Source organism: Octopus sinensis, linkage group LG15 (assembly GCF_006345805.1).
Source record: "Octopus sinensis linkage group LG15, ASM634580v1, whole genome shotgun sequence".
In the NCBI taxonomy this organism is placed as follows: Eukaryota; Metazoa; Mollusca; class Cephalopoda; order Octopoda; family Octopodidae; genus Octopus; species Octopus sinensis.
Window position 1 is genome coordinate 26,929,463 of NC_043011.1, and position 23,786 is coordinate 26,953,248.

At 38.0% G+C, this 23,786-nt stretch overlaps 1 protein-coding gene across 1 annotated transcript in view; it reads left to right on the forward strand.

The window, feature by feature from the left end:
- LOC115219919 overlaps positions 1-23,786 on the forward strand; it is a 190,600-nt gene that overhangs the window by 83,598 nt on the left and 83,216 nt on the right. Inside the window, exons 13-14 of the mRNA XM_029790226.2 lie at positions 9,390-9,610; positions 20,551-20,596. Of these exons, the coding sequence (XP_029646086.1) occupies positions 9,390-9,610; positions 20,551-20,596 (267 nt within the window). The remainder of the gene's footprint in view (positions 1-9,389; positions 9,611-20,550; positions 20,597-23,786) is intronic.

Consider the following 23,786-nt stretch of genomic DNA (forward strand, 5'->3'; position numbering starts at 1 on the left):
GATACAAAATTCTTGTTTTAAAATAATCTAAATTATAACCTTCCGTCAAAATTTCATCTCTTATTTTTTACTTGTCTCAGTCACTGGACTGTGGCCATGTTGGGGCATCACCTTGAAGGGTTTAGTTGAACAAACCAACTCCAGTACTTATTTTTGCTAAGTCTGGTGCTATTAGTCAATTTTGTTGAGCAGCTAAATTACAGAGACACAAACAAACTAACATTGGTTGTCAGTTGGTGGTTAGGAACAAATACAAAGGCGCAAACACACACACACACACACACACACACACAGAGGCTTCTTTCAGTTTCTGTCTACCAAATCTGCTCACAAGGCTTTGGTTGGCCCAGGGATTTAGTAGAAGACATTTGCCCAAGATACCACACAGTAAGACTGAACCCAGAACCATGCAGTTAACTTATGCTTCAAAACCAACTTAATAATGACAAAATATTTTTATTATATTCTTCATTATTTTCAAAAGTAATTGAAAGTAAATGAAAGTAATTTTAACAGGAATACAGTAATGAAAGGGATGAATATATGAGAATATCCTGAATCGTCTCTTCCTCATTTATGTCATCACTTCTTTGACAATCTTCCAATAGCTGAATCAAGAATATGTTTTATTTCTCTCTTGTTGTTTTTGTTTAATTTAATAATTCATAACCTGAGCTTGATATTCGAGACATTAGTGATCCTGTATGACAATTTACATTTGTATATATTGTTCAAGTGTTACATAATAAAATTCCTCATTACTTCTACAGGAACTTTTCAAGTAAATTGCAATATTTCATTTGTTCATACAATATTCAGGTGCTATATAAGATTGCAGAATATCTGTTGATAATTAAATACCAACTAACATTAAATATATATTTTTTCGAGAACAGTGACTTCTTTCAAAACCTGATATGCAGAAAATTGATCTTTCTTCACTTATTCATTTTTAAATTAGTTATATTAAACACATATGCTCTTGCAACATTCCCTGGTAATGCAACAAATACTTTGCTGTTAAAATTTAATTTCACCTTTATTAGAATCCACTTCCCCACTTTTGTGTATTCATTGCCTATCTTTCTCATGTTTGTTTGTAACTAATTATCACAGGTGTGGCTGTGTGCTAAGATGTTTGATTTCCAACCACATGGTTTCAGGTTACGCTCCACTGTGCAACACCTCTGGCTAGTGTCTTTGACTAATAGCCCCAGACTGGCCAATACCTTTCAACAGGCTGTTTAACCATGTAATTCCCCTCTTCATGTCTTTGACATTAGGACTATATAAAATCATATAAGAAAACCATATCCAAGTTCATTAGAACAGAAAAATGATTTTACTCCCCAAAGCAGTCATTCTTAATTCAGCCATGAAACGTGCGTAGTTGATGTACAAGTACTTACTTTTATACATTATATTATTCTATTAATTTTTATTGTTAAGTTTATACTTTATTGGATTTTAGATTAATATTTTTATGATGAATGTTTCTTTGTATGGTATTCGCAGTGATTTTAAAAGTATTTGCTCTTATATATTATATGATTGTAATAACCTTACTGTTCAATATTATATATTATTAAAATTTTAGATTAGTATTTTGTATGGTATATGTCTCACAGCATGGTTTGGGACAGGTTCTTCATTGACTGAGTTGTGCAGTGGTGGTTCGTCTCTAAATTAGTTATATATATATATATAACAAAACTTACTTGGAGGAGATGAAATGAAACGAAAATGAATCGAATTGACACGAGGGCGCTCAGTCATACAATAGTGTAATAAATAAAATATATGCATACATACATACATATATGTATGTACCTCCATCTACATGTATATATACATGCATATATAAATATATATACGTGAGTACAGGACACCACAAATAGACATAGAACTCAACGAGAAATGAAAACGTAAAAACAAACGTGGAAACGGACCTAAACGAAAAAAACAGAGTACAAGACAAACTACACAAGGAAAAAACCCCTTCATCAGCTGTCCCTAGTTCAACTCCAGCGTGTTTCGAGGGTGAGGACAGATACACACACAGACAGATGCACATGCACACATGCATACACATATCTATGTATATATATATAACTTTCCAGTTCAAGAGGTCATCTGTCTGAATGTTGCTCTCATTGCTTCAAGTTTGTTGGAGTTGCTTCTGTCCCCATCGTCATCCACCTCCTCATCATTATCATCATTTTATGTGTGTTTTCCATGCTGGCATGGGTTGGATGGTTTGATAGGTGTTGGGAAGTTGAAGAGCTGCACCAGTCTCCAATTGTCTGTTTTGGCATGGTTAGTTTCTAATGGTTGGATGTTCATCCTAACGTCAACCACTTTACGTATTGTACTGGGTGCTTGGCCATACTGGAGCACAACCTTCTGAAATATAGTCAGTAACATCGAAACCAGTACTTATCCAATGGTGTGTATTTTTTTAACTGCAGAAGGATGAAGGGTAAAATGGACCTTAGCAAGGTTTGAACTCGGAAAACCAAATACCACAAACAATATTGTCCACTGTTCTACTGATTCTGCCAGTCCTCAACTTACATAATCACATATATATATATATATATATATATATATATATATATATATATACGCACGCACGCACACACACACACGCACGCACACACTTATGTACCCACCTGCCTGTGTGTTTGTCATTATAAGTCTTTTCTCCAATTATCTCTCTATCGCTCTCAGGGCTCTTTACATTCCTGTCTGTTTACTTATCTGTATATTTACTTCCATACACACATACACACACAAACATATGCCTGTACACTCAATGAAACACATGTATACATGCACACATGTATACATTGCACAACTCTGTTTAAACTGCTTTCTGTTAGTGATTGCAGCAGCTCTAATCAGTCTTCCATTGACCCTCCACCCCCCTCCTTTTCTCCCTTCTGTCATTATTTCATTCTAAATGATTATGTTTAAATTACATGCAGTGTTGTTTTTCACAGTTTTCTCTCTCATCTTACACTCTATATTGAACTTTATGTTAATCTCTGTGATATGTTACATCATGTATACAGAAACTAAATGTTCCCCTTCCCATATGGATTTACCAAAATTATTTGCATCACCAAAGATTTCCTGCTGGCTTCCACACTTACTCTTTTACTTGTTTCAGTCATTTGACTGCGGCCATGCTGGAGCACGACTTTTAATCGAGCAAATCAACCCCAGGACTTATTCTTTGAAAGCCTAGTACTTATTCTATCAGTCTCTTTTGCCGAACCGCTAAGTTATGAGGATGTAAACACACCAGCATCAGTTGTCAAGCGATGTTGGGGGGACAAACACAGACACACAAACACATACACGCACATATATATACATATACATATATACGACAGGCTTCTTTCAGTTTCCACTCACAAGGTTTTGGTCAGCCCGAGGCTATAGTAGAAGACACTTGCCCAAGGTGCCACGCAGTGGGACTGAACCCGGAACCATGTGGTTGGTAAGCAAGCTACTTACCACACAGCCACTCCTGCACCTTATTAATAATAATAATAATAATAACAATCTTCTGAAATTTTGGGGGATTGAGCCAGTTGATTACATCAACCCCAGTGTTCAACTGGTTCTTGATTTATTAATCATGAAAGAATGAAAGGCAAAGTCAGTCTCAGCAGAATTTGAAACTTGGAACATAGAGATGGATAAAATAATAATAATTCTGCCAGCTTGTTAATATTTGTTAATAATAATAATAATAATAATAATAATAATAATAAATTGTTTTTCTGATACACTGCAAGGCTTCAAATTTGAGGGAGAGGCTTAGTTTATTTAATCAATTCCCCAAGAACTTGACTGGTGTTTTTTATTTTATTAAACCCCAGAAAGATGGATGGTAAAGTGAACTCGATATGTAAAAATCTGCAACTAGATCCCACAAGGCATGTATACTAATTTTCAGACCTTGTGCCTTTCAGTTGCTGTATACATAGAATTCACATGTATATATTTTGTATACACACACACACACACACATACTTGGATATATATATATACAGGATTTGGATAAAATAATGGAGACACATTAAAATTTCAAACAAATTTATTTTAATATGGTGTAGGACTGCCTTAGGCAGTAATTATAGCTTGAATTCCACAAGTTATGGATTCATACAAAGTTTGAATTGTTTCTAAAGGAATTTTTATCCATTCTTCAGCTAAAACATTCTCCAGTTCTTGTAGTGATGATGGTGGAGGATATCGACTCCTTACTTGCTTTTCTAAAATGCACCAGAAATGTTCAATAATATTGAGATCTGGGGACTGTGGTGGCCATATAAGATGTTCAACTTCACTAGAATGTTCCTCCTGCTATTCAGTAACAAATTTAGCTGTGTGAATTGTGCATTATCATCCTGAAAGATTGTGTTTCCCTCTGGAAACAGTTCCACAATCATAGGATGAATTTGATCAGATAAAATGCTTAAATAGTCTTGACTATTAATTCTGCCATGAAGGGAAACCATTAGGCCTGCAGATTTCCAAGATATAGCCCCCCCCCCGATCATCACAGATCCTCCTCCATGTTTAACAGTTGAAAGAAGGCAGTTTGGGTCAAATGCTTCTTTTGGCTGTCTCCACACGTATACTCGGCTGGTGGTCGAAAATAAGGTGAAGGATGATTTGTCTGAGAAAATAACATTCTTCCACTGCTCTAGGGACCAATTCTGTAGGTTTTTACTCCATCCTAAATGCTTTGCAACATTTGTTTTTGAAAGTAGTGGCTTGCAGCCCTCCTGTGAAATACGGCTTCATGCAGCTCCCAGTAAACAGTTTTTGTGGAAACTGGGTTCTCGAGGTGGTCATTAAGCTCTGCAATAATTTTGAGAGCTGTACTTTTGTAATCCTTTCTAACAATTCGTGTAAGAGTCCGATGGTCTCTATCTGAAAGTTTTGGTTTTCTTCTGGAGTTTTGTTTCGACGAGGATGTTTTTCCCTCTTTCTCAAAGGCTGTCATTACTTTTGTGAAAGTACTTCTTGATACACCAAACATTTAATCTGTTTTTGTTATGCTAGCGCCTGCCATGTGAGCACCAACAATTTGACCTCTTTGAAAGTCCAATAGATCTGTCATTTCAATGAATTTTAATTACCTTTTTCTGATGATATCTGAAAAGAAACAGCAATTTTAGCAAAACATATTAAGCAACACTAATAATAAATCAAAAAACATAAAAATAAACAAGCTTTTGATGGTTTTATAGATATTTCAAAATTATGATGCTATGATGCTAGGTGTTTCCATTATTTTGTCCAACCCCTCCCTTTATATGACCTCTTGAACTGGTAAGTTATATATACATGAGTATGTGTGTGTGTGTGTGTGTGTGTGTGCATCTGAGTGTCTGTGTGTGCATGTGTGTGTCAATCCATTGTCTTCATCCAATTCAATGCTCTTACTGCTGCTGCTGCTACTACTACTACTACTGCAACTACTTGTTTTTAACATAAGCACAATGCCAGAAATGTTGGGGTTAATCATTTTGTTCAACTGGTATCTTATTCTATGGACCCTGAAAAGTTGAAAGGCTGAATGAATCTCAATGGGATTTGAATTCAGAATGTAAAAGGCTGGAACAAATATATACCATTTAAATATTACAAAGCTTAACTGGGGCTTCAATAAGAATGTAAACACATTCTTTCTTTACTATTGATGTACTGAAAATAAAAAAAAAAAAGGAGGGAAGTAGTCTCCTGAAAGACTGTTTCGCAGTCTGTTGACTAATCCTCAGAGAAAACTCACCAAGTTTCCTTCCCCGATCAGTAGCATATATTGAGTGCAGCATATTTTATTACATATGTGTCAGAGAGAGAGAGAGAGAGCATGTTATTAGATTATTAGAAAACGGTAGGAAAGGTTAAAGAACTCTGTTGCCTGTGGCATAAAACCTGTCGACCTAGAGTGGATTAAATTCTCATCGCAAACTTCTCTTTAATGCTAAATGGAATATATTAAAATAATGATTGTTTCATGTTGCACCAATTTACTGCAGCCGGTTTCCAGCTGGCTTTCTATCAGAATGCGTAGCTGCATCATGCATATAAATTCTGAACTTGCATTATATCGTCATTGTTCTCATCATTCTCCTTGTCATCATTATCAATACCATCATTAGTGCCATTGTTATCACGATCGTGATCATTGTGTTCTTTTTCCTCCTCATTGTCACCCCTCCCCCACCATTGCCACCACCACCACCACCACCGCTGTTGCCGTCACCCCTCCCCCTACACACTACTATCACCATCATCATCATCATCACGATCATTTCCATCATAACCACCATTACCATCAATGATACTAGCCTCATCATCATCATTATCACCCCTCCCCCACCATTACCACCACTATTGCCACCATCACTATTGCCACCACCACCGTTGCCACCACCACCATTGCCACCACCAACATTGCCACCATCACCATTGCCACCACCACCATTGCCACCACCACCATTGCCATCACCATTGCCACCATCACCATTGCCACCACCACCATCACCATTGCCACCACCACCATTGCCACCACCAACATTACCACCATCACCATTGCCACCACCACCATTGCCACCATCACCATTGCTACCATCACCGTTGCCACCACCACCACCACCATTGCCACCACCAACATTGCCACCATCACCATTGCCACCACCACCATTGCCACCACCACCATTACAACCATCACCATTGCCACCACCATTGCTACCACCACCACCACCACCACCACCGCCGCCACCACCACCACTGCCACCACCACCACCGCTGTCACCCCCACCACTACCACCATCATCATCATGATCATTTCCATCATAACCACTATGGTTATCAATGTTACCAGCCTCATCATCATCATTATCACCCCCCACCACTTCCCGTTATCATAATCATGATCACTGTCATCATTGTCAGCATTATCTTTAGTGAAATTTTCCCCCTCCTGCTCATTATTACCACCATCATCATCATTTTCATTATCATTGCTATGTGACCAAGCTGAGACTCAATGTTTCTTTAGAACCCTATCCGGTGGATTGACCCCACTGATAGGACTATGTATTTTACGAATGTATTACACTTCGATACTTTAATTTAAAGTTTCAAACTGCTATTTAACCCTTTGGCATTTAATCTGGCCAGATCCAGCTGAAATATTATACCTGTTTTATGTTAAAACTGACACAATCCAACCCCTCACACCTACCCTACAGTGTCATTCTAAAAATATACACATAAAATAAAATAAATAAATGCGCCCTTTTAAAGCCTAGCCAGGCTCATGGGCCCTGTTTCCTGGTTTCAATGGCGCATGTGTTCCCCAGCTGGACGAGACGCCAGTCCATCGCAGTGTTACTCATTTTTGCCAGCTGAGTGGACTGGAGCAACATGAAAAAAAGTTAGAAATGTAGCTCAAATAATGCTCAAGAACACAACGCGTCGCCCGGTCCAGGAATCAAATCCATAATCTTACGATCATGATACTGACACCCTAACCACTAAGCCATGTGCCTCCACAAAAATATACACATACATCATTGAAATCTTGAAGTTACAAGATAATGTCTGATTAATTCAAAACAATGGGAATAAATAAGAATTACATTTGACAAAGAAATCTGAATGTTCAAGGGTTACATATAGGACATGGGCAAATAACTCTGCATATTATAACCAAAGTGCAGGAGTGGCTGTGTGGTAAGTAGCTTGCGTACCAACCACATGGTTCTGGGTTCAGTCCTACTGCGTGACACATTGGGCAAGTGTCCTCTACTATAGCTTCGGGCTGACCAAAGCCTTGTGAATGGATTTGGTAGGCGGAAACTGAAAGAAGCCGTTCATATAAAAAAAAAGTGAAACCGGTCAAGTCAATAAACATCTTTAAAAGACCTCTGCGTTTTCAAACTCTCTTCCCTATATATTTTCACTCATGCAATACCTTCCATCTGTAAATTTCAACTATATATATATGTTTTTATATATGTATATGTTTGTGTGTCTGTGTTTGTTCCTCCACCATCGCTTGATGACCGATGTTGGTGTGTTTATGTCCCCATAACTTTATGGTTTGGTAAAAGAAACCAATAGAATAAGTACTAGGCTTACAAAGAATAAGTCCTGAGGTTGATTTGTTCGACTAAAGGTGGTGCCCCAGCATGGCCGCAGTCAAATGACTGAAACAAATAAAAGAATAAAAGAATACGCCATCATATTTTCTAACATTTATTTTTATTTTATACTATTTGATTTTTTTATGTTGATTTTTTTTTATATTCTTGTTCCAGTTATAGGACTGTGCTCATGCCTTACAGGATTCAGTTGGACATATTCACGCTAGTACTTATTGTATTGAATCCTTTTGTTGAATTGCTAAGTTACAGAATGGTAAATAAACCAACATGCATGCACACACACACTCACACACATACAAACCTGTGCTACATAAAAAGCACTCGTGCTAATGCCACATAAGAGCACCCATGCCAGTGCTGCATACGAGCACCCAATACGCACTGTAAAATCTTATTGACCCTGAAAGAATGAAAGACAAAATTGGCTCTGACAGCATTTGAACTCAGAAGAGAAAGTCAGAATAAATGCTGCTAAGCACTTTGTCTGGTGTGCTAAAGTTTCTGCCAGCTCACTACCTTAATAATAATAATAATAATAATAATGATGATGATGATGCTTTTAAATTTTGGCACAAGGCCAGCAATTTTAGGAAACATTTAAGTCAATTACATTGGCTCCAGTGTTCAACTGGTACTTATTTTATTGACTTCAAAATAATGAAAGGCAAAATTGATCTTAGCAGAATTTGAATTCAGAATGTGGCTAAGCATTTTGTCTGGTGTGCTAATGGTTCTGCCAGCTCACTACCTTAATAATTATAATGATAATAATAATAATAATAATAATAATAACAATAATAATAATAATAATAACAATAATAATAATAATAATAACAACAACAATAATAATAATGATAACAATAATAATAACAACAACAACAATAATAATAATGATAACAATAATAATAACAACAACAACAACAATAATAATAATAATAATAATAATAATAATAGTGGGTGCCAATCATACTAAACAGTCAAATGAATATTGTCAGTGAAAGCACCAGTTTACTCAAAATGCATGGCCTTAATTTGTGAAAATATCTCAGTTTTCAGAATCTTCCAGTCTGTGTGCAGATGTGAAAACACTAAACCAAGAAACAAGCAAAGGAAAAATAAAGAAATCCAACTAATTCTACAACTGACTAATTAACAATGTCTCCAAATCATCTTCAATATTCTATTTTGCAGTGTCTAAAAGACAATCACATTTATGGTCCAATTGAAGAATTGCTAACACTGGCTAATTTGCAACGTGACCAAATTAAAATTGAGCCAAAGAGAAGTCCAGCCAGTTCTGATGAAGAAACTGACTTTTTCCGTCCGGTTGCAGAAAAAGGCAGGAAACCAGCTCATGCCTTACTACCTGGAGACTATTCTGATGAAATCCCCGTACATGGTCCTGAACAAAAGTTAGTCTTTGACTTTTTCTTATATTGAGTTTTCAGATTTTCCATTTTATGGCTAAGAAAGTAATTAAGATTATTTAGAAATGGTATTTTATATATAAAGATAGGTGTTTAGCAACATGGAGAAGTGAAACTCAAAAAATATCACGAGAAAGAATAAAAGCCAATAACCTTCAGACATTGATTCTGTTTGCACAAACTACATATTTTTAGTGAGGCTGTACAGCTTATAATTGTAATTAAAGAGAGTGCTAATATACTCCATAGATGTTGATAAGATTGTATCCACAGGTTATTGATATCTGCTAGATTAAATTTCCAAAATGTAGCGATAAAGGTCTACTGATATTAACTATATTGCCTGTCTGTAAGTAGTAGTTATTAACTAGACTAAAGTTTACACATGTCAAACTTATCAAAATTTTCATACTTCATAAATGTAGATTTGATGGTTTGTTCACAATTACTATTGTTGTTTAGCTTGGGTGTCTACACATTACAGATATTAATTTAGTATGTTCAAAAGATGTTGAACTAGATTGGGCTTAACAGCTTAGTGATGTTGACTATGTGTGATGTTCTCAGTTCATAGATATTGACTAGGTATGGTGTTCATAGGTCGTTAACTAAACACGTTTAGTACATAGCTTACCTGCATATCAACCTGCTGAGATCTTCACCAGTCAAATGAAAAAGTTGGAACATTAGCCTACAGATGGTGAACAGGTGAATTGTCACCTGTATTACTTTAGGTGTCAGATGTTGATTGTAGTTAATGGCTGTCAAATAAATGAGTTTGATTGTAGTCAGACCATGTCAACGAGATGAGGTTAGCAATGGTAGCAGAAAGATATCAATCACATCACGATAATTGTAGGTGACATATGTCAACAAGATGAAGTGGATCAGAGCAGGCAACCAGATGAGATGCTAACCAAGTAGAAAATCAAAGCCTGCAACTTATTAATATTGACAATATAGACATGAGCTGGCAATCCTCAGTTTACATGTATGAAACAGACAGGGAGACACACATCTTATGGATGATATCAGAAGCCATAAAAAATATTTCATATATTAACAGGATTATGTGTGGAAAATAAGTCTTTTGAAGACATTATTACCATATTATGTATTTTCATGCATATACAAGCTTAGTATGTAGCTTACTAATATTAACCTGCTGATATTAACCTATATATATATATATATATATATATATATATATGCGTGACATTTGAATTCAAATTCAAAACTTAAATGTGTAGATAGAGGTTGACACATTATTCTTGCTGGTTGGGATACATGTAAGCCCCAAGATAAGGTCTTGTATTGATTTCTATCTATAGGAATATTCCCCTGATAGGATGAATGGGACCCTTAATAGGTTCCTAACGTTGAAATTGTAATAGGGAATTAACCATTTATTTTTTAGTTGTTGATTCTATACACACACACACATATATATATATACACACATATACATACATACACATACATATACATACATACCCATACACACATACATATATACATATACATACATGCACATGTATACCCACACACACACATATATATATATATACACATACACATATATACATACATACACACATGCGCAGACATACATATATACACACATATATATAGAAATATACATATCTATACCTATACAATATACATACAAATACACTCATGCACACACACACACATATACATATATATATATATATGTACACACACACATAATTACATATACACATATATTCACATATACGCATATACATATACATGCACATATACATGTACTTTCCTATATACACACTCAAGCAAATACATATGCATGACAATATATCGATGGCATCAGATATAAATATTAAAAAAATAGCATATGTCTATGTATACAATCGCTTACATGCATTTACACAAACATATTTATTCAGATATACACATATACGTACACTTATAAAAGTATACGTACAAGTACAGATATACACACTTAATAAAACTTCCTAAACACGTATTTAGAATAGTGTATACTAGATAGAACACTCTCACGTCTTTCATTAAGCAATTTCTTCTTAGATGTTAGTATCTGATATAATTTATCTATACACCGGTTGCCTCTAGCATCATTAATTTTATATGATCTAGCACGACTAAGTATTTTCAAATTTATTTTGTAAGATTTCCTACTACCCTTCAATTTCCAAATCAGTTTACTTAGACTTGTACTGTTAAATCTATCTCTATTCCTAGGACCAACATTTGAAATCAAACACCACATACCCACCACCTACCTCTTCTGTGTGATTATCACACACTGAAGACTGGTAACTACCCAGAAACCCAGGTCTGTGTGAATCACATAAGGCTAGAGATGTGAGTGATGACCTCCCCTAACAAATACTAATTGGACACAGACAGTGTATCATTAACCAGCTGGAGGAGATGTCTTCCTGGGGCTAAAAACAACAATATTGTCCTCTATGGGACCTCCACATTTAGTGGGCAAATATATTTTATGATATATTTACATATATATGTATATTTATTTATATGTGTATTCACACACACACACACATATATACATATATATACATACATATATGTGTGTGTCTGTGTGTGTGCACACACACACATACACATATATGCAGGGATTGCACAAAATAATGGAAGCACGTTGTGAAATGGAAATTTTACATCTGAATATGGTGTTGGTTCACCTTTGGCATCAATCCCAGTTCCAAGTTTTCAAGAAATTGACTCATACAATTGTTTGAAATGGTTGTTAGAAGCATTTTGTACCATTCAAGTAAAATTTGCTTTAGCTCTTTTAGCAATGATGGTGAAGGGAAGTAGCTCCTCACTTGCTGATCCAAAATGTGCTATAAGTGTTCAAATTTCAATTGAGATCTGATGATTGTGGGAGCCAACCCAAGAGGTCTACTTTACATTTCTGGTCTTTATATCAATTTTCAATAATGTTGAAATCAAACTCAATGACTGGCATCCGTTGCTAGTGGAGCGCTAAGAGTACCATTCAAGTGAGATCGTGCCAGCGCAACACGCTGGCCTCTGTGCCGATGGCACATTAAGCACACCATTTGAGCATGATCGTTACCGCATTGCCTTACTAGCACTTGTGCTGGTGGCATGTGAAACATTCGAGCGAGGTCATCGCCAGTGCCACTGGACTGGCTCCTGTGCAGGTGGCATGTAAAAAGCACCATTTGGGTATGGCTGTTGCCAGTACCACCAAACTGGCCCGCATGCCGGTGGCACGTAAAAAACACCCACTGGGTATGATCAGCGAAACTACTTAGATTATCCTTTGCGTTAACTCCGCCATGTACAACAGCTAAGAGGCCAAGAGAATTCCATGTATGATTGCCTAAATCATCACAAAACTATCATTGTGCTCTGTGGTAGGAGCCAAACTGTCAGAGTTGAACATTTCTTTGGGTTGTCTCCTGACATAGCATCACTCCAGAGATGGAGAAAGAAAATGATGATTGATCAGAGATGATATTGTTTTATTGAACCATTGATCACTTCTGATAGTTTTAGATACCATTTTTTTTTCCCAAAGTTAAAAGCCAGGAAAAAGAAACAAGATTATCTGACTGGCAAGGGAAGGCTTTACAGGGTAGTTTTCTAAAAATAGTGGCAGAAAATAGTAATAATGAGACATGGTTGTAGTTGCAGAAAGGAAGGCTGAAAAGGGAGACAGAAAGTTTGTTAGTTGCAACACAAAATTAAGCCCTGAGGACGAATTGAGTAAAAGTCAAGACAGACAAAAATCAGGTATAGATTCCTAGTGTAGGTTATGTAAATCAAATGTTAATGGCAACAGGAGAGGTTTAGCAGTTGCAGGCCTCTCATGGTGTCCAACGTTGTAGAACTCACAACAAATGGGTTTGGTTGGCAAGTTTAGCTGTGCTGTCATTTTTTGCTATTGTAGTTTGATGTTTTTTTTTAGACTCAATTACACTTCACTATTCTGTGGTCCAACTCTGTAACCTTTGCTTTCCATCCAGAATTATGCTTGTCAGAGTTGGTTTTACCTTGGTTTTGGAAAGTTTACATAATTTCAGAGACGTTAACTCTCAAAACAGTAAACAATTCAGCAGATTTAGTGAATGAAACTCCAGTTATCTGCACTCTAAGAATTCATTCCCTTTAGAAATGAGATACTTCATGCAGTTAATCTAAATATGAATATCTGCAAAACTAGTAAAACAGAGAGCTATATCATGAAGTACAAAGAATACATTGTGTGTATGAACAAAAGCGTGCACACATACACACACACACACACACATATATACATATATATACATACATATATGTGTGTGTCTGTGTGTGTGCACACACACACATACACATATATGCAGGGATTGCACAAAATAATGGAAGCACGTTGTGAAATGGAAATTTTACATCTGAATATGGTGTTGGTTCACCTTTGGCATCAATCCCAGTTCCAAGTTTTCAAGAAATTGACTCATACAATTGTTTGAAATGGTTGTTAGAAGCATTTTGTACCATTCAAGTAAAATTTGCTTTAGCTCTTTTAGCAATGATGGTGAAGGGAAGTAGCTCCTCACTTGCTGATCCAAAATGTGCTATAAGTGTTCAAATTTCAATTGAGATCTGATGATTGTGGGAGCCAACCCAAGAGGTCTACTTTACATTTCTGGTCTTTATATCAATTTTCAATAATGTTGAAATCAAACTCAATGACTGGCATCCGTTGCTAGTGGAGCGCTAAGAGTACCATTCAAGTGAGATCGTGCCAGCGCAACACGCTGGCCTCTGTGCCGATGGCACATTAAGCACACCATTTGAGCATGATCGTTACCGCATTGCCTTACTAGCACTTGTGCTGGTGGCATGTGAAACATTCGAGCGAGGTCATCGCCAGTGCCACTGGACTGGCTCCTGTGCAGGTGGCATGTAAAAAGCACCATTTGGGTATGGCTGTTGCCAGTACCACCAAACTGGCCCGCATGCCGGTGGCACGTAAAAAACACCCACTGGGTATGATCAGCGAAACTACTTAGATTATCCTTTGCGTTAACTCCGCCATGTACAACAGCTAAGAGGCCAAGAGAATTCCATGTATGATTGCCTAAATCATCACAAAACTATCATTGTGCTCTGTGGTAGGAGCCAAACTGTCAGAGTTGAACATTTCTTTGGGTTGTCTCCTGACATAGCATCACTCCAGAGATGGAGAAAGAAAATGATGATTGATCAGAGATGATATTGTTTTATTGAACCATTGATCACTTCTGATAGTTTTAGATACCATTTTTTTTTCCCAAAGTTAAAAGCCAGGAAAAAGAAACAAGATTATCTGACTGGCAAGGGAAGGCTTTACAGGGTAGTTTTCTAAAAATAGTGGCAGAAAATAGTAATAATGAGACATGGTTGTAGTTGCAGAAAGGAAGGCTGAAAAGGGAGACAGAAAGTTTGTTAGTTGCAACACAAAATTAAGCCCTGAGGACGAATTGAGTAAAAGTCAAGACAGACAAAAATCAGGTATAGATTCCTAGTGTAGGTTATGTAAATCAAATGTTAATGGCAACAGGAGAGGTTTAGCAGTTGCAGGCCTCTCATGGTGTCCAACGTTGTAGAACTCACAACAAATGGGTTTGGTTGGCAAGTTTAGCTGTGCTGTCATTTTTTGCTATTGTAGTTTGATGTTTTTTTTTAGACTCAATTACACTTCACTATTCTGTGGTCCAACTCTGTAACCTTTGCTTTCCATCCAGAATTATGCTTGTCAGAGTTGGTTTTACCTTGGTTTTGGAAAGTTTACATAATTTCAGAGACGTTAACTCTCAAAACAGTAAACAATTCAGCAGATTTAGTGAATGAAACTCCAGTTATCTGCACTCTAAGAATTCATTCCCTTTAGAAATGAGATACTTCATGCAGTTAATCTAAATATGAATATCTGCAAAACTAGTAAAACAGAGAGCTATATCATGAAGTACAAAGAATACATTGTGTGTATGAACAAAAGCGTGCACACATACACACACACACACACACACACTTTCTCCTTCTCTCTTTCTCTCTCTTGAATTTGTCATTTTGCCAATATAAAAAAAATTACTTAAAAAAGTGATGTTTCCATTATTTTGCCCAATCCATGCATATGTGTGTGAGGAATGGCATCCAGCTGTAAAAACCATGTCAAAACAGACACAGTAGCCTGGAGTAGTCTTCTACCTGGTTGGCTCCTGTCAACTGTCCTACCCATGCATGCATATAAGTTAGATGTTAAACGATGAGGATGACGACAATATATGTATGTGTATATATATCATTATCACCATCATTGTTTAATGTCCGCCTACCATGCTAGCATGGGTATCTCTCTCTCTCTCTCTCTCTCTCTATATATATATATATGATAAAAGAAGATAGTCAGTATATTAGTTATGATATTAATTCATGATGTATCCCTGGAGGGGATGAATAATATTTATCCAAATACTGAATATCTTTTATTTATATATAAAATCTGTGCACCACTACAACATCTGTTTGTGTGTGTGTGTATATATGTGTGTGTGTGGCTTTTGTTGATATGGAGAAAGCCTTCGACAGGGTCCCCCGATCCCTCATCTGGTGGTCAATGAGGAAACTAGGGATAGATGAATGGTTAGTGAAAGCTGTACAAGCCATGTACAGAGACGCTGCTAGTAAGGTGAGGGTTGGCACCGAGTACAGTGAAGAATTCAGGGTAGAGGTTGGGGTCCACCAAGGTTCAGTCCTCAGTCCCCTCCTATTTATCATAGTCCTCCAGGCAATAACGGAGGAATTCAAGACAGGATGCCCCTGGGAGCTCCTCTATGCTGATGACCTTGCTCTAATTGCTGAGTCTCTATCAGAACTAGAGGAGAAGTTTCAGGTATGGAAACAAGGTTTAGAATCAAAGGGCCTTAGAATCAACCTAGCCAAAACCAAAGTCCTAATAAGTAGGAAGGTAGACCAATCACAAACGCCTTCAGGTAGATGGCTCTGCTCGATCTGTAGAAAAGGTGTAGGTAGAAACTCTATAAGATGCACCAAGTGTAATCTATGGACACATAAGAGGTGCAGCAATGTCAAAGGAAGGCTAACTAGGAAGATGGTTTTTGTATGTGACAGATGCTCAGGAACAATTAACACTGAAAATGCTCTGAGACCAACTTCCGTCACTTTCCAGGGAGAAAAGCTAGAAGTAGTTGATAGTTTCCGTTACCTAGGTGACCAAGTCAGTAGCGGGGGCGGGTGCGCTGAGAGTATAACTGCTAGAGTAAGAATAGCCTGGGCAAAGTTTAGAGAGCTCTTACCTCTGCTGGTGACAAAAGGCCTCTCGCTCAAAGTAAAAGGCAGACTGTATGATGCATGTGTACGTACAGCCATGCTACATGGTAGTGAAACTTGGGCTGTGACTGCTGAGGATTTGCGTAAGCTCGCAAGAAATGAAGCTAGTATGCTCCGATGGATGTGTAACGTCAGTGTTCATAATCGACAGAGTGTAAGTACCTTGAGAGAAAAGTTGAACCTAAGAAGCATCAGTTGTTGTGTGCAAGAGAGACGTATGCGCTGGTATGGTCATGTGATGAGAATGGCTGAAGATAGTTGTGTGCGAAAGTGCCACACCCTGGCAGTTGAGGGGACCTGTGGAAGAGGTAGACCCAGGAAAACCTGGGTCGAGGCGGTGAAGCACGACCTTCGAACTTTAGGTCTCACCAAGGAAATGACCAGTGACCGAGACCTTTGGAGGTATGCTGTGCGTGAGAAAACCCGGCAAGACCAGTGAGAACAGTCAAAATCAAGATCAAACCAAATTGAGGTCGATCAACATCAGGGCCCCCGTGCAGGTGACATGTAAAAGTACCATCCGTTCGTAGCCGTTCGCCAGCCCTGTCTGGCCCCCGTGTAGGTGGCACTTAAAAGCACCATCCATTCGTGTTTGTGCCAGCCTGGCCTGGCCCCCGTGCCGGTGACACGTAAAAGCACCATCCGTTTGTGACCGTTTGCCAGCTCTGTCTGGCCCCCGTGCCGGTGACACGTAAAAGCACCATCCGTTCGTGGCCGTTTGCCAGCTCTGTCTGGCCCCCGTGCCGGTGACACGTAAAAGCACCATCCGTTCGTGGCCGTTTGCCAGCCCTGTCTGGCCCCCATGTCGGTGACATGTAAAAGCACCATCCGTTTGTGTCCGTTTGCCAGCCCTGTCTGGCCCCCATGTCGGTGACATGTAAAAGCACCATCTGTTCGTGTCCGTTGCCAGCCTCGCCTGGCCCCCGTGCCGGTGACACGTAAAAGCACCATCCGTTCGTGGCCGTTTGCCAGCCCTGTCTGGCCCCCGTGTCGGTGGCATGTAAAAGCACCATCCGTTCGTGCCCGTTGCCAGCCTCGCCTGGCCACCGTGCCGGTGACACGTAAAAGCACCATCCGTTTCGTGGCCGTTTGCCAGCTCTGTCTGGCCCCCGTGTTGGTGGCACGTAAAAGCACCATCCGTTCGTGTCCGTTGCCAGCTCTGTCTGGCCCCCGTGTTGGTGGCACGTAAAAGCATCATCTGTTCGTGTCCGTTGCCAGCCTCGCCTGGCCCTGTGCCGGTGACACGTAAAAGCACCATCAGCTCTGTCTGGCACCTGTGCAGGTGGCACGTAAAAAGCACCCACTACATTCACGGAGTGGTTGGCGTTAGGAAGGGCATCCAGCCGTAAAAACACTGCCAGATCTGACTGGGCCTGATGAAGCCTTCCAGCTTCACAGACCCCAGTTGAACCGTCCAACCCATGCTAGCATGGAGAACGGACGCTAAATGATGATGATGATGATGATATATATATATATATATATATATATATACATACATACATACATACACACACACACATGGTCCTCCGATCCCTTATCTGGTGGTCAGTGCAGAAAATAGGGATAGACAAGTGGTTGGTGAGATATGTATAGGATACTTCTAGTAAGGTGAGGGTTGATAATGAGTATAGCAAAGAATTCAGTGTACAAGTTGGGGTTCACCAAGGATTGGTGCTCAGCCTCCTCTTGTTCAGCATAGTCCTCTAGGCAATAACAGAAGAATTTAAGACAAGCTGCCCCTGGGAGCTCCTCTATGCTGATGACCTTGCTCTAATAGCTGAATCACTACCAGAACTAGAGAAGTTCCAGGTATGGAAGCAAGTTTTAGAATTACAGGGCCTTACAGTTTACCTAGCAAAACCAAAGTCTTAGCAAGTAGGAAAGCAGACAAATCACAAATCCCTTCAGATAGATGGCCCTGCTTGATCATTGGAAAAGGCGTAGGTAGAAACTCCATAAGATGCACTGAGTGTAAGCTTTGGACACACAAAAGGTGCAGAAATATCAGAGGTAGGTTAACAGGGAAACTAGCTTTTGTATATGGAAGATGCCCAGGTACAATAAATGCTGAAAATGTGCAGAAAATAGACTCCATCAACTACCAGGGGGGCAAGCTAGAGATAGTAAATAATTTATGCTATCTAGGTGACCAAATCAGTAGTGGAGATAGATGCCTTGAGAGTATAGCTGTGAGAGTAAGATTAGGCTGGGCAAAGTTCAGAGAGCTCCTACCTCCAGTGGCAACAAAGGGTTTCTCTCTCAATGTGAAAGGTAGTTTGTATGATGTCTATGTGTGAACAACCATGCTATATGGCAGTGAAACATGGGCTGTGACAGCTAAAGGCATGTGTAGGCTTGAAAGAAATGAAGAAGCCAGTATGTTTCACTGGATATGCAATGTCAGTGTGTATGTTTGACAGAGTGTAAGCAACTGAGAAAGGTTATGCATAAGAGGCATCAGATGTAGTGTGCAAAAGATATGACTGTGCTGGTATGATCATGTGATGTGTATGGACGAAGATAGCTGTGGAAAGAAGAGCCAATCTCTAACTGCGGAGGGAACCTGTGGTAGAGGTAGACCCAGGAAGACATGAAACGAAGTGATGAAGTATGATCTTCGAACTTTGAGCCTCACAGAGGCAATGACTGATGACCGACACCTTTGGCGATATGTGCTTGAGAGGACCCATCAAGCCAGGTGAAATCATAGTCATGGTTGATGTTGGTATCATGTAACTGGCACCCATGCCGGTAGCATGTAAAGAGCACTGTTTGTGCTTTGGGCCTCATGGAGGTAAAAGTGGATGGGTTCCTTTTGAGTGTTGGCCCTCATGGAGGCAAAGTGGGTGAGTTCCTTTTGAGTGTTGGACCTCATGGAGGCAATGATCGAGACCTTTGGCATTATGTCATGCTTGAGAAGAAGACCCATCAGGGTGAGCAAAATCACAGTCATGGCAGATACTGGTATCACACAAATGGCACCTGTGCCAGGGGAACGTAAAAGCACATATTACACTCTCAGAGTGGTTGGTTATTTGGAAGGGCATTCAGCTATAGAAAACCATGCCAAATCAGACTGGAGTCTGGTGCAGCCTTCCAGCTTGCCAGCCCTAGTCAAACCGTCCAACCCATGCCAGCATGGAAACATGGACATCAGATGTTAAATGATGATGATGTTTATATATATACATATACATATTTATATTTTTATGTATGTATGTATATGTATATAACATTTAGATTCAGATAAATATGGTACTTAAGTTGAGGCACTAGAATTTAGTACGGTATTATCCATACAATTTCAAAATAAGGTGATTAAAATCAAAATAAGCAACAAGGATACATTATATATATATATATATATATATATATATAATATATATATATATATATGTGTGTGTATGTATATATGTATGTATATATGTATGTATATATGTATGTATATATGTATGTATATATGTATGTATATATGTATGCATATATGTATGTATGTATGTATATGTATATATAAATATAAATGAAAAAAAAAAAACATTTTCATTCTTTTACAGAGCATTTTACCCTGTGTTATTCATTGCAGAAGTTTATGTTGGTAATGTAAGTATTCTTTTAACTTTATTTATTGCTTCATGTATTATATTTTCTGCATTTTCCCTAATTATCTCTCCCTGTTCAGGTGTTGTAATTGTTATCATTGTCGCTGTCATCAGTCTGCACCAACATTTGAAATCAAACACCACGTACCCACCACTACCTCTTCAGCTTTCCAAATTTTAATATCCCAGCTCTTCTTCACCTAAGCAATATTTATCGTTATCGACATTGCCGTGACTGTCATCATTAATTTTTATTTGACAGTGATAACCATCATTGTCATTGCCGCTATTCTCTTCGGGTGTTATCAGTATAACCTCTATTTTAATCCACTTATTTGTAATTGTGTTGCTGAAACAAAATGATTAAGTGATTGGATGCAGGTATGGCTGTGCCGTTAAGAAGTTTGCTTCTCAACCAAACAGTTATGAGTTCAGTTTTAGTTTGGTAGACTGGTGGGAAAGAACATTTATATTTATTTATCATATATAGGCGCAGGAGTGACTGTGTGGTAAGTAGCTTGCTTACCAACCACATGGTTCCGGGTTCAGTCCCACTGCGTGTCACCTTGGGCAAGTGTCTTCTACTATAGCCTCAGGCTGACCAAAGCCTTGTGAGTAGATTTGGTAGATGGAAACTGAAAGACGCCCGTTGTATATATGTATGTATATATATATATATATATATATGTATATATATATATATATATTATATATATATATATATGTTATATATATATATATGTGTGGTGTGTGTGTGTGTGTGTGTGTATATGTTTGTGTGTCTGTGTTTGTCCCCACAACATCGCTTGACAACCAATGCTGGTGTGTTTACGTCCCCGTAACTTAGCGGTCTGGCAAAAGAAACCAATAGAATAAGTACTAGGCTTACAAAGAATAAGTCCCGGGGTCGATTTGCTCGACTAAAAGGTGGTGCTCCAGCATGGCCACAGTCAAATGACTGAAACAAGTAAGAGTAAAAGAGATAGGATATAAAAGTATAAACACTAAAATGGACATGGACACGCACATACTCATATTTCTATATATAATAGGCTTCTGTGCAGTTTCCATCTATTAAATTCCACTTATGAGGTATTGCTCAAAATGCTGTGTAATGGGATTGAACTCAGAACCAGGTGATGTGGTCACACTCACACAGCTATTGTATAACCTCTGCCCTCTTCACTATTTCTCAATAACATGTACCTATCCAGAGGAAAGATATATCTCTGGTCTGTTTAACACTATGAAACTAGAGTTAGGCATCAGCTCCCTTGCAAGTTCCTTTGGCATGAGGAGGCATTTTTTTGCATTACATAAATAATGGAATTGTTACCTGAGTTGGCAATACAGCAACTCATACTGTGCCGACATTCTAACTTATCTCATCTGTAATGCTGTACCAGTATTCTAATTTATCTTATCTATCCTCAGGTCTAATTAAACTAATCCATTTCCCTTGAATGCTTTTCATCATCAGCTGAATCACATTTTCAACCAGCATGAGTTTTCCATTTGCATTATTTGTGATGAATGAATAAAGAGCCTGTATGAGTCAACCTGGCTCTGCTAGAAATAGAAGCCAAATCTCTCTGAAACTACATCCTTCCATCTTTTAAAACAAAGGGCACATTGAACCAACAATGGGGTTTCTATGCAGTTGCTTTCCCTCCTAGAAATAGCAGTCAAGTCTACCTTGAATTTCTCTCAATTGCCTTAAGAAAACAGGGAGAGACAAATTAGGCAATGCAGTCCTAGGTATACAATATGGTTGGATGGTCATGGTTGAAACACTTTTGATTATAGGTTTGCTTGATCAAAGGATAGTAGGCAGTGTGATTCTAAATACATGATTATAAGCCTGCTTAATCTTAGACTAACAAAGAACAATAAACAAAAAATATAGGATAATGTGGTCCTAGATGCACATGTACGCATGATGGGCTTCTTTCAGTTTCTATCTACCAAGTGCACTCACAAGGCTTTGTTTGATTGCTCTGAGGCTAGAGTAGAAGATATTTACCCAAGGTGCTATGCAGTAGGCCTGAATCCAAGTTCTTGTGGTTGGAAAAAAAAAGCCAAAAACACCTCATTCACAATCATTAAAATTTCTTTTTTGCTGCAGACCACTACTAATGTTGAAGGATTCTCCTTGTTTTACTTATTAATTCTAGCATGTTTTAGTTTGGTAGACTAGTGGGAAAGAACATTTATATTTATTTATCATATATAGGTGCAAGAGTGGCTGTGTGGTAAGTAGCTTGCTTACCAACCATATGGTTCCGGGTTCAGTCCCACTGCGTGGCACCTTGGGCAAGTGTCTTCGACTATAGCCTCAGGCTGACCAAAGCCTTGCGAGTGGATTTGGTAGACAGAAACTGAAAGAAGCCCGTCGTATATATGTATATGTGTGTGTTTGTGCCACCTACATCACTTGACAACTGATGCTGGTGTGTTTACGTCCCCGTAACTTAGTGGTTTGGCAAAAAGAGACCAATAGAATAAGTACTAGGCTTACAAAAAATAAGTCCTGGGGTCAATTTGCTCGACTAAAGACAGTGCTCTAGAGTAAATTTCAAACAAAAAATTGTTATTTAAAAAAAAACATATGACTAATTCAAATTACATTCTTAACAATTCTCGACAACAATAGGAAAATATTTAAAAAAAGCCCACTTCACTCAATATAGTTATAATATATACAATATAATTTGATTCTATCATACTTTAGTTAATTGAAATTCACAATTATTTATAATTATTTATAGAATTTAAAAAAAATATTGTCATGACCTTTCACAATTTATGTCTTAAAACAACTTACCACACAGCAATAGCACAAACATCAATAAAATAGTTATAATTTAAACAATGTAATTAAAAAAACAAATTGCACAAACAAACGAGTTTATAATAAACAAAACATTATTGATGTATTCTCAATCTGTAGGCCTGACATTTAAAATATTCATGTACATCTCTATTTTTCTGACATTTAAAAATATTTGTGTAGAGTTCTAATTCTCTAATATTCAAAACACTTATGTAAAGGAGAGGTTTGCGAACCTGAATTGTTTTTATTTCATTCATGGCCCAGAAGTGAAGTCCATGAAGTGTCAGTGGTAGACATTCATCTATTGAATCATATTATATATTTCTTTACTACCCACAAAGGGCTAAACACAGAGGGG